The sequence below is a fragment of the Eublepharis macularius genome, chromosome 11, assembly GCF_028583425.1.
Source record: "Eublepharis macularius isolate TG4126 chromosome 11, MPM_Emac_v1.0, whole genome shotgun sequence".
NCBI lineage: Eukaryota > Metazoa > Chordata > Lepidosauria > Squamata > Eublepharidae > Eublepharis > Eublepharis macularius.
In genome coordinates, this window is record NC_072800.1 from 55,300,115 (window position 1) to 55,313,284 (window position 13,170).

At 40.4% G+C, this 13,170-nt stretch overlaps 1 protein-coding gene across 7 annotated transcripts in view; it reads left to right on the forward strand.

Annotated features, from left to right (window-relative positions):
• DGKB (diacylglycerol kinase beta) overlaps nucleotides 1–13,170 on the forward strand; it is a 327,502-nt gene that overhangs the window by 97,370 nt on the left and 216,962 nt on the right. For all 7 annotated transcript variants that reach the window (XM_054991403.1, XM_054991404.1, XM_054991407.1 and 4 more), the window contains 2 exons: nucleotides 2,083–2,172; nucleotides 9,355–9,515. In XM_054991403.1, the coding sequence (XP_054847378.1) occupies nucleotides 2,083–2,172; nucleotides 9,355–9,515 (251 nt within the window). The remainder of the gene's footprint in view (nucleotides 1–2,082; nucleotides 2,173–9,354; nucleotides 9,516–13,170) is intronic.

The following is a 13,170-nucleotide window of genomic DNA, read 5'->3' on the forward strand; positions in this document are numbered from 1 at the left end:
ATTGAGCCCCCGAGTATCCATCCAAAATATCCACACAATAGAGCCATGCACAGATAGGGGGATTTTCCTGAAAACTCAGGAGAACCTTCAGGTTTGTAGAAAAACCCAAGAACAGGGTGTTAAAAACCGTGAAAGAGTAAAACAAGCCCCAGTTCTGATTTAGATCTCTCAACACTTGGAGTTGGCAAGTACTGGGAGGGTGGGAGGCTTGAGGCAGAAATGCGCTGATTTGCCTTCCCCTCCACTCTCTCATCAGGTGGTTGGTGGTGGTGAGAGGCTTGAAGGAGAAAGCACACCCTGTACACTCTCCCCCTTTCTGGCCAAGTGGTGGTGGGTAGTGGGGGGTTGGGGCAGAAAGCATGCATGTCATGGCTTCTTCTCCAAGACCAAATGCCAGATCAATGGGTGCCTCCTGTGGCATGTTGCCACTGGCCGCATATGAGCTTCCCCAGCAGCAGAGAGGGTGGGCACAAGAAACATAGATCCTTGTGCTGCTAGAGCTTTCCAGCTGTGCTGTCAAGGGTAGCTTTATGCCTGGCCCCAGTGTGGGGATTGGGAGGGGGTAAGATGACAAAAGAAAAGATAGGGGCAGTGGGAGTAGAAAAATATTTCCCTTCCTTTTTAAGTCCTGGGCCCCATCTTGCCTCTGCCATTGGTGCCATGAGCACCCCTACTGAGGCAGCCCCAGCAGGTGGTCTTTGGGTCCCAAAAATGGCAGGCAAGGGATAGAGCAGTTTCTCCTTTTCAACCATTCTCAGATCCGTGAGAGCATGTCTTCTTAGACTGCCCTAGCAGCTCCACCCTGAACATCTTGCTAGATGTGCAGGTTCCCTGCAGTTACACAGCAGCTTTGGAGAATAGTTGTTAAAAAATAAAAGAGAGCCCAAACAGCCATGGAATGCCTCCATGGGAAGAGGGGGGCTCCTTCTTCCCCCCCCCCATGCCATTTTCCCAGAGTTAAATTAGCACAATAGGGAGTTTCCCCTCTGTTTTTTCTGCTCCATGTGAGCATTCTGTGCATGTGGAGCAGTAAAAATGGGACCCCCCCGTACTATTTTGTCATGGGGAAAAGGCTTGAGAGAGGAGGGGGAACCCCTCCTCCCCTCACAGAGGCATTCTGAGGGAAACCCAGACCCAGCTCTTTAAAAACCTGCACATCTAGAGAGACCTTCAGAGCCATGAGAATGCCAAGAAAGGGGATACATGTTGTAGCTTGTGTAAGGAGAGCTGTAAAGCTGGGACTGTTCTCAACTTTGCAGCCATCTTTGGACAAGTTAAAAACAACTATCAGCATCAGATTTATAACCCAGGCTGTCGACAAAGACTCATGGTTGCTGTCAATCTTTTGAAAATATGTTAAAAGAATCTTAAATTGGTTTGAGAAGACAAGATTGGACTTGGGCTTCAGCTAAGAGAAGTTCCAGAAACCATCTTCTAAACATCTTTAGTTTGTATCTTGTCTATCCATCTTGGTATTGAGCTATCTTTTGCTTGGTAGTTCATAAGGTATGCAGCCCTAGATTGTGCAAATATTAGATTGCAATACCGAACCATTCAAAACTGGCATGCACGTTTCTGTAGACTTTATTCAAACTGTCAGTGATATGACCAAGCCAGCTCATCTCTGGATAGTTTCCTGGTTTATCATATTCTAAATATTAGAAATTGATTCCGGAAAGAGGAAATTGTTTGATTGTATGCAGATGATACGTGCATACGCACTCCATTCTAAAGAAAATAACAATTATCAAAAAGCTGAAAGATTCTCTTCTTTTCTAGTTATCCTGAAATCACCAAAGATCTATAATGGCTTGACTTTCTCACTGAGCACTGACAGCTAGTCAGCAGCTGCAAGGTTGGATAGCAAAATGCTGAAAATAATAAATCACAGAAGTAGAAGCACCTAGAGGAATAGCAGTAGAAATTGGTAGCTCAGTTAGTTGCTAGGAGGCTTCCTTCAAGCTAGACCAGTTGTTGGTTTAAATTTTTATCAGAATGCAGACATTAACTATGTCTTTTTAAATCTCTGTGTTGTCTCATCTGCTTTTATGTTCTAGCTGTATCTACTTTCTTTGTTTGCAGAGAAAGCAAATGTGATTAAGCATCCACCAGTTGCTATTCTGCCCCTTGGAACTGGGAATGACTTAGCCAGGTGTTTGAGATGGGGAGGAGGTAAATGAAATTATGATATCTGATATTTTAGATTTGTTAACATTAAAGCATTTTATTTTGCAAACAAAACATCACAAATGTAATTATTGTTCTACTATGCATATTTTAGGAGTATAGAATACAATTTCAGAGTGGCACAGTGGTTAAAATGGATCAAGACCTGGGACACCTAGGTTCAAATCCTTCTGGCACAAAACTGCTTAGATAATCTTGGGTCAATTACTCTCTCAGCATAACCTTACTTCACAGGATTGTTGTGAGAAGAAAATGGAGTGGGGAGAAGCATGCCAACCACCCTGAGCTCTTTGGAGGGAGGGTGGGATAAATTCCTTTAGGACCCAACCCTTCAAAGTGCTGCATAGAACTACTGGCTCATGAGACCTAAGTTAGGAGTCTTAATTGCTTTCAGCATTGCTGCTTTTTTAGCCCTGCATAGAACAGCTGTACAAGCCAGAGAATGTTGCAGTGGGGATAAGAAAAAAGACGGCATCGTCTTGTGCCATTACAATTGAAAGGACATGGATGGGAATTTCTGAAGTAGTCCTTTTCCCAAATGTGATGTACATCACGCTTCATTAATGCTTGTCCATTGAATCAGAGCAGTACAGGTATTAACAATCTCATGCTGTGGTCAGGTCATAGTGCCTGTTGACAGTAAGAACTATGAGTTTAGTAGAGGTAGTACAGAAGCCCTGATATTTCAGTTATTTTAAGTTTAATTTTAAAGGGTTAAGGTAAAGGTAGTCCCCTGTGTAAGCACCGAGTCATTACTGACCAATGGGGGGATGTCACATCATGATGTTTTCTTGGCAGACTTTTTACAGGGTGGTTTGCCATTGCCTTCCCCAGTCATCTACAGTTTACCCCCAGGAAACTGGGTACTCATTTTACCGACCTCAGAAGGATGGAAGGCTGAGTCAACCTTGAGCCGGCTATGTGAACCCAGCTTCCGCCAGGATCGAACTCAGGTCATGAGCAGAGCTTGGACTGCAGTACTGCAGCTTACCACTCTGCACCACAGGGCTGTATAAGCGTCATGGGGCTCTATAAGGGCCCTGTGGCGCAGAGTGGTAAGCTGCAGTATGGCAGCTCAAGCTCTGCTCATGACCTGAGTTAGATCCTGGCGGAAGCCAGGTTCAGGTAGCCGGCTCAAGGTTGACTTAGTCTTCTATCCTTCCGAAGTTGGTAAAATGAGTACCCAGTTTCCTTGGAATAAAGTGAAGATGACTGGGGAAGGCAATGGCACCCCATAAAAAGTCTGCCAAGAAAACGTAGTGGTGCGACATTCCCCCCATGGGGCAGTAATGGTTCGGTGCTTGCATGTTTACCTTTAAAGCTTTATTCATTAATAATAAGTATCAGTTGTTGGGTTTTTTCCTTTAGAGCTGATTTTACTGAAAAGTTCATCTATATAAGGGAAATGTTTGGGAATATAACATTCTCAAATCATGCTTGGCTGATATCTTGAAAGGGTTTTTTTAGTTGTTCTTTCCTTCTTCTCTCATCCTGCAGTAAATTTCAGACAATCAGTCTTATGGTGCTATCTACCAGGATCCATGGAGGCAAAGAATAAACAAGAAGAGGGTGTACATAATATCAAGCTTCCATTTCTATTTCATTTGTGTTATGTCTTGAAAACATGAAGAACATATTTTTACATCCAGTGTAAAAGAGGGGAGGACAGTGGCCATTTGTACAAGATTCCAAGAAAGAATGTAGCCAAGAAACAGGACCCCTACCAATTATGTAAGTTATGAAAATTTAAGGTTCCAGAGCAGTTTTTAAATGGCCATGCCTATGGTTGTCTTACTTTCAGTCTGTGGAAGACTGTAACTCATTGAGACCTGGCATCTGATCCTAGAAAGTAAACTTAGGTGTTATGCAGTCCTCCCATTTTGTTATATGTTCCTTCTGCTCACTTCTGATTAGTCTGGGGAGCACTAGATACATTCTTGAACATATGCTGACATTAAACTGGGAGGTTGTAAGAAATCCATATAAGCTTCTGAATTTTCAAAATGGTGAACTAGATAAAATGAATAAACAAAGTAATTGCACCTCTCTCTTCCTTTTATTGTGTTCTGAATGCCTGCTGGCACCTACTGATTCTTCAGCTTTTGCTTTGGTATCCTTCGTTGCATTTCATAACTATACCTTTCTACTTTGGAACCTTTCCCCATCTTCTAGTTTCCAAATTGAGGGTTCTGAAATCCATGACACTATCTATGTGTGATTACAGTACTTTTGTTCTCTTTTGTTGCTTTTTACTTCTATTGGCTGAGGGGCCAACTGTGATTTATCCATGGCTTGATCTTTTAGCTTTAAACATATCTAGTTCTGCTTGTCCTCTGGTAATTCACCAAAGCCTCCAATAGTGGTCATAAAGCTTAAACCCCTCTCTTCTGGAATGTAGAAAAATAGTTTGTCTTAATTATTTGCTTCTAATTCTGTCAGTCATAAAGTTGGAAAGGTGGGTGGAAAAATATATTTCTCTTCGGGTTGTTTAAGCCAGCCTTGACATCCTCCAGCTTTTTGAAACTTGCATAGAACTTATATGATCTCTCTTGATATACTTTGGCCTGTACCTCATTCCCAGAACCCAGAGTCATGAGGGAGACATGAAAAAAACACTTTATTAATGTTTTTGAATATGAGAATAAGGATGTTAAGCAGAGGCAGAAACTATTTACAAGTATAACATACACAATCTTCTGGGCTCATTCAACTTTAGCATTAATTCAGGGTGCGGAGAACAGTTATCAGCCAAGCTTTTAAAATCCTTGAGGCGAATCTTTGACTTTTCTGCAGCCTTAGGAATCCCACAAGATAAGTGTGAGCTTCTTCTGGAAATTCCGGTTCTTTGGCTAGATTTTTCCTAAAACTAGGCTTTAAGACATGTAGAGAGAGCCAGTTTGGTGTAGTGGTTAAGAGCGCGGGACTCTGATCTGGAGAACCCAATTTGATTCCCCACTCCTCCACTTGAAGCCAACTGGGTGACCTTGGGTCAGTCACAGCTTCTAGCTCTCTCAGCCCCACCCACTTCACAGGGTGTTTTGTTGAGGGGATAACAATAATAACATACTTTGTAAACTGCTCTGAGTGGGTGTTAAGTCATCCTGAAGGGCGGCATATAAATTGAATGATGTTGTTGTTACAATATCCTCTTTAAAGCATTCATTAAAATCAGCCTGCTTTCCCTGAAACCAGGCTCTGAAACAACACTGTCTCCTAAGAAATGATCCCTCCACTCTTACCCTCTGTAGACTCAAACGCTGTCTCCTGAAGTTTTCACAATATTTACCTGCATTCTCCTAAAGTTAGGCTTGAGACAACAGTTTCTTAAGAAAAGATTCTCCAATCTCATTCCGGAGAGATACAGACACTCAAACTGATGGTTTTGCCACTTCTCATTTCTTTCTCCCATCTGGCTCCTCCAGCATTCCATGGGCCCTGATTGGCTGTTAGCTGCTCTGCTAGCTGCTCTGCACATCCACCCAACAGAAATAAAGGGGACTGGAGATCAACAGAAAGGGGCAGGACCTTTACCCATCTATTAAACCAGGGGACTAGGTTAGACTACTGAATTTCAGTGATAAAGGTAGGCTATAAATAAATAAATTAAATTCATTTCTTGTCATCAGTTTCAATCAGTTTTTTAAAGCATGAAGATCTTTATTTGGATCAAGGCCATTGCCTACCTATGGCGCCTTCTCCAGTTAACACTTCTATTGTTATTGCTGCTAGTATTTAAAAGTGTTGTAAAACACCGAAGTTAATAATGTTCTGATAGGCAATTCCAGACATTCACAAGCCAGCTTTTTTAGACACCGATCTACTAAAACTAATATACTGTCAGCTTCCTATAAAGTGTATTTTCTTATCTCACAAAATCTTATCTTTTCTGTGTGGACAAAATAGTTACATGCAGCTTTCAAAAAGCTGTATATGTGTGATGACAGTGCATATATCTGGGTTCCACTTTGTTCTTTACTGACAAATGTCCAGAGCTGTAAGTGTTTCACAGCTTCTTTGGATGCATCAGTTTCCTTGGGAAATGTAATGTCCTTCCTTGTCCGGTGAAGAGGTCAATTTATGACCATAAGCTAAGGTTTTATACTAGAACCTTTCTTAGTAATGTGAGATCTTCTACTGCATGGATGTGTTAGCAAAAGGACTAGATATTGCTCAGTATACTTCATAGGGTTCTGGCTGGTATACTTCTTCCCTATGGACCTGCTTGCAGCTTCCCTCTGATTGTCTGGAATGTTCGGCAGAATGGAAGAAAGTGGAGGCACTTAACAATGGAAAATTACTCAGTGGTAATTCCTTTTGTCAGAGTCCCTCTTCTCCCAACCTGCAACCTCATTACTTTTCCCTTTCTGTACTGTCCATGGAGGATTAGCACTCAACCAATGCGCAAGCCAAAAGTTGGAACCAAGAGAAGACAAAAAAAATGCTCAAATTCTCTTCCTTTCACTATTCTTTGCCTCCTTTTCCATGGTAGTTGGTGCCACAACACTGTTTCTTTTCTGAAACTTTTCCATAGGATTGGAGAATGGAAGGGGTGCCAACAAATGTTCTTGCTGGTGAGTAATTTTCCTCCTCAATGATGCAAACTCCTGGCTTAATTTAGGGATTATGAAACAAATGACCTTTATCGATTTGCAGAATCAGCTCCAACCTTACTGAACTCATTACCTGGTAGTATTCATTATCTAGGTTATCATAGAAAGATAAGATCATAGTTTCTTTGTATGAAAAGTCATCTTCCATTACCCCATATTGGTGAAGGTTGCAAATTCCCATGTTGATTCACAGACAAAAATAAAAGTAATGCAATACCTTTTGTTAGGACCAGGACTTTTTTTCAGCTGGAACCTGGGGGAACGGAGTTCTGGAACCTCTTGAAAATGGTCACATGGCTGGTGGCCCCGCCCCCTGATCTCCAGACAGAGGGGAGTTGAGATTGTGCGGAGGGCAATCTAAACTCCCCTCTGTCTGGAGATCAGGGGGTGGGGCCACCAGCCATGTGACCATTTTCTCCGAGGGCAACCCACTGAGTTCCACCACCTCTTTCCCCAGAAAAAAAGCCCTGGTTAGGACCAACCAGTGTCACAAAATGGTGTGCAAGCTTTCACATCACCTAGGATCTTTCATCAGGCTGGTTGTTTAGTCAGTCCAACAAAAAAAGAGGTGGGGTGAGAAAAAAATGAGGCATGGTAGCAAAGATACTGCAGGCTAAATTGGGTTAGTTTAAAAGAGAGGGGACAAGAATAACATTCTTTCACTGTGACAATGAAAAGGAAGCAGTTAGTTAAACATCCCTTGTAATATTGGTGGCACATGATCTATGGGTGTACCTATTTGTTTATATAGTAGCATTGTTTCATGCCCACCCTGAAACAGTGACTACATACAAGTACTAATGTACTTGTATAGTTATGATCTATGTTTCACACAAGTTTGATATCAGCCTTATAATGGTTTTTGATTCCTTGTAAGTGCATAAGAACTTACAAGGAAGGGAAGAAATACAATCTCAATAAAACAAACCACATGACTGTCCTTAGCTAAGATTCTATTCACTTTTCTCTGGCCTTTCTTAATAAGCATTTGCTGTTGCTAAGTAGTTTGTGTTTCTGTCATTATTCTTCTTTACTGCATCACACACTTTGGAGATGATTTCTCATGATTCCGTTCAGAGACACCCACAGCAGATAAAGTGGTGGCAGAAGAATAAAGGGCAGTTGGACTTTGAGAAAGGGATTGTGCTTGTGGAGTAACTTACCTTCATGTTCAATGTTGTAGACAAATTGCCCCATGGCAATTTCTGGCACTTGTTCTGAGGAATGTAATGGAGAGGTACAGCCATTTACATAATAACAGCTGTTATCAGATGGGTTATTGAGCTATCTGTCTGAATCAATATGGATTTAGAGTACAGGTATCTCTGCAAATTACAGTGCCATCCTAAGGAGAGTTATGCCCTCCTAAATCCACTGAAGTCAGTGGGCACAGAGGGGCTGTTAGTCTACTAGTAATTAGCATCTCACCCACTAAAGTGACCAAAGAGAGAGCCAGCTTGCTCAGTTATCCTTCCCCTGAACTAAAGGTGCAGCTTGCCACATTTTAAAGAAAAAGGGATGTTGTAGGCATTAATCACCTGTGCTGGTCTGGGAATATTAGAGTGGGATAGGATAATAATCAGAGACCAGGTTCTATCACAAAAAGATTATCGAGAAACCAGCAAAATATGTGTGAGTTGTTGCTTTTTTAGTTTCCTATCATGAAAGCTGTTATCCTGGGTATATGTTGTGTAAAGGTGAACAGCAGATCTGTTCACCTTTACACTCAGTCCTTTGTGCTTTCAAGCCTGTTTCTGACTTTGTTTTTCTTGAAACAGCAGACTTCTTCCCATGCCAGATCAGACTAGCTGCAATAGTAGTTTGCGAGGTGTCACTGGAAGGTTGGGGTGGGGTCAGGAGTGCTATTTGTGAAATCTAAACCTAAAACTCTCTTGGGTGTATAGAAGTAATTGTGCTGTCCTTTAAATCATGCCTGATTATATCACTCTGTTGGTTTTTCCTCTCTTTTTTTGCTGTCTGTAAAACAAGAGTAACATAAGTTTGAATCACATGGTTGTTAAGAGTTTAAACAAGGTAAAGATGGAACATGTTAGCTTTGTTACCATTCCTCTGATGTACCATTACATCTAAATAGAAAAGTAAACAAAAATTCCTCTTCTAATTTGTTAGCCTATTATCATAGGATCAAGGATCCATTTGTTAGCTTATTATCATAGAATCCAGTCCTGTGTTTCAACATTTGTAATTTTAAAATTATGGAAATACTTGAAGAGGTATACTTATTGGTTAATTGCTGAAGTTTAAATATTAATATAATTGCATTAAATTTGGCTCTAGGTTATCTACTTGGACTGTCTTTCTGAAATGACATTGGAATGTTCTGATTCGGGAGACAAAAAAGCAGATTCTGCCTTCAATTTCTATCTTTACATATCGCTGATATATTGTTAATATATATATTAGCAATTGTTTAGCCTAGAGGATTTAAACATATGTTTTTAAAATGATGGTGGTGAGATTATGGACCCTAGATTAATCAAAGGAATCAAATGTTGGCAAAGTCTTTTTTATTCAAAGTCAACCCCCCATTTTGCAGGGTATGAAGGTGAGAATCTTTTGAAGATCTTAAAAGATATTGAAAACAGCACTGAGATCTTACTGGACAGATGGAAATTTGAAGTAATACCCAATGATAAAGATGAGAAAGGAGATCCAGTGCCTTACAGTATCATCAATAATTACTTTTCAATTGGAGTGGTAAGATTTGTGCTTGTTCTTAAGTGATATTTTTTGCTGTTCTAAATAAGTGATTTGAGTTGATGTTCAGAGTGAAGGATAACTGAAAGAGGAATTTATCTTACATACAGTTTTTCTAGTAAAAGGAATGCATAGATTGCTGATAATTTACATAAATTTATTTACATAGTCAAAATAGAATTATTTTCTCAAGCTCTTCCACCTGTTCATGTATGGGCAATATAATCATACTGTTCCTAATGCTTTCTATGAAGAGCTGCAACACTAAATTAGTGGTGCCTATACAAATATAAATTATGAATCATTCATTAACACCTCTTAACTGTCATGTTGGTAAATATTCAGTCATGCAGAAGCAAAATGATGAAACTTTTTTATATGTTCCTTTTTAATGCACAGAATTCCATATGTTTCTTGATAAAGATAAAATATACATATACTTATTGCTAGATGATGTAGAAACCAAAATGTGCTGGTGGTATATTTGTGGAGTGTGTATCTTGTGTTAAAGCTAATGAAAGAATATAGAAAGTTTTGAGTAGTGTAGAACTGTTATCAGTTGAGAGCAAATTCACAGTTATTCTGAGATCTGTTTACTAATGCAAAATAATATAAGAACTATCATCAGTTCTTATATGTATAAGGCTATCATCAAATCATAGGTCAATTCTACAAGTCATTTGTGGGGTTGCCCTTTTGTCTGGAAGGTTTAGCTGTTAAAGAATGTGGTAGTCCCTTTCCAACAAGATCATACATTATAATATTAATCTGATGTTTGTGTCTTCTCCATGTCCTCATATCCTTTAAAGCTTTATATTGCTTTACAGTTGTCATATATTAGAGAGCGCTTCCTCCCATGAACCCCATTATGATATCTGAGGCTCTCTACAGAAACCATCTTAATAGGGTTCCTAGGTCCCCTTAGCCTCCTGGCAGAAAGCGGGGGACCTGGCACTTACCTTTTCCTCAGGCCCATGATCCTCCTAACAGTCCTGTAAATCAGGACTAGCTTGCAAGAACCTTTGGAATTCTAGAGGAGGAACCACAAAACAGCAAGTAGTCAAAGTTATCCATAGCTCTAGGATTTCCTCTTCAGCATTTCAGACAGAATCTCTGCTAAACTGGATGCCTTTTTGCTTGAACATACTGTTTAAAAATATTTTCTTGCTTTCATGCAGCTTACCTTCAGTCATGTGGTGAGGATCCTTGTGCTCTGGTGGCAAATGCTACCAAAACAATGTCTTCTTTTTAAATTTGCACAGCCAATGAGGTCTCCAAGGACTAATCAGAATCCCTGTTGAGAAAAAGGCCCACATAGCCTCATCCACTTACGAAAAAGTTCTTGGCAGGCACCAGGAGAGGAGTTGGAGGGTGCCACACTGGGTCCCTGCTATACATGATCTGCAATGGAACATTATATTTTCAATGGACTGACCATTATCTACTGAAGGCTAAAGTAAATATGGCCCCAACCCTTCCCCCCAAGGGAGGACTCATTTAAAATTATTTGCCCACAAAGACTGATGGATCTTTCTAGATTCCAAAATGCGCTAGGGGATTTTAGGATTCCAGACACTTGCTCTGTTGAGACTGTGGTAGGAGCTTGGAATGTGAAGCTCCTTGAAACTATTGACAACATTGTCAAAGTCAAAAGAGTTTATTTTCTATAGCCATAGGCAGTCACAATTCACCAAACATTGACGAATAAACAATTAAGTCCCTTATCACAGTTTATATAGGTTACTAAAAATTAATTAAAACAATACAGTATATTGACAACATTGCTTCTCACCAACCTTTCCCACCCTTGGGATGAAAGCCAGCCCCATGGTTTACCACAGAGCTGAGTGACCTCAGGAGAGTTGGAAGACATCTAGAAAAATCGCACCAAAAGAGCGTGGTACAGAGTCCATTGGAAGACCTACGAAATTGCAATGAGAGCAGCAAAGAAATGTTATTTCTCTGCAATTGTTGTGTCAGCTAGTTCATGACTATCCCAGTTGTTCAAGGTATTTCAACATCTTCTAACACCTAGATTTGAACCTCTAAAGTCTCAAGAACAGACAATTAGCTGTGATGCATTTGCAAAGTGTTTTTGCCAGTAAAATAGTATGGGAACATTCAGTTCTAGATGCCAGCTGTAATATAGATGAGGTGGAAGAAATACTTCATACATTGTCAGGCTCATGTATGGACCACTTTGACTTTATTACAATGATGGATATTGATGCCATCCTGGCAACTGTGAAGGCCACTACTTGTTTGCTGGATCTTTGCCCTTCTTGGCTGTTAAAATCATGTAAGGACCACATAAATGAACTCTTGAGGTCTGTCATAAATTAGTTACTAACTCAGGGCACCTTTCCTCAGCCGCTCAAACAGACCACTAATTAAAAAACATCCCTAGACAGAAACGACGAAGCCAATTATTGCCTAGTCTCCAATCTTCCCTTTCTGGGCAAAGTAATTGAGAGAGTAGTAGCTGACCAACTCCAGGTTCTCTTGAATAAATCTGGTACTTTGGACCCATGTCAGTCTGGATTCAGACCAGGCTATGGGCAGAGAGAGCTCAGGTGGCTTTAGCAGATGATCTCACCTGAATGCAGATAAAGGCAATGTTTCTTTGTTACTTCTCCTGGGTCTATCCACTGCCTTTGATACTGTAGCCTATGCCATCTTGCTGAGGCATTTGGAGGCCAAAGTGGGTATTGAGGGATGTGCCCTGGATTACTTTAAATCATTTCTTTAAATCATTTGAAGACCACCTATCTCCAGAATGGGAATTATCTTACGCGGTTTCGCAGGGTGAAATCTTATCACCCATGTTATTCAACCTCTATGTAAAGCCTTTAGGAGAACTCATTTGTAGCCATGGAATTGAATGCCAGGGAGGGGTGTGTGCTTCCATTATCTCTCTGAATTCTGGTTTTTTTGTATCTCCAAATTCTACACAAAAGATTTTAGTGTCCCAGCATTGTGTAAGCCAGAATGCAGATGTTTCTGTCATCTCCCCTTTACTTTTAGTGCAAAATAGCTTATCCAAATAATTTGGTAAAACAAAGCCTCCAATTGACATGTATCAAGAAAGGTTCTCCAGATTGCTTCTATATATATAAAAGACATGGGACTATCTTGTTGAGGGGGAGAATCTCATTCATTTTGGTATTGCTGATGAACAAAGATCAGTATGTATTCACTTTGACAAGTGTAATAATAACATAATAATAACATTTGATTTATATGCCGCCCTTCAGGACAACTTAATGCCCACTCAGAGCAGTTTACAAAGTAATGCTGTTATTATCCCCACAACAAAACACCTTGTGAGGTGGGTGGGGCTGAGAGAGCTCCAGAGAACTGTGACTAGCCCAATATATTACCATCTATATGTACTATCAGATAAAAATGTGTATGGTCATGATTTAATACCTTTCAATTCTAGCTAGTCACTAAGAGCTGAACTACATGAGATAAATTACACATGTATGACACGTAAATGCATTTACATAAATTTCCCCGTTTCTTTCCTGTTCACTCGCACACCGTGGCCACAGTGCACTCGATCCCATGCTCGGTTTGGCACGTGTTTCTTTCCCATTCCTCCCAGATGAGAGATGGTATCCCCCAAGGCACCTTCTCTTTGCACATGCTCAAA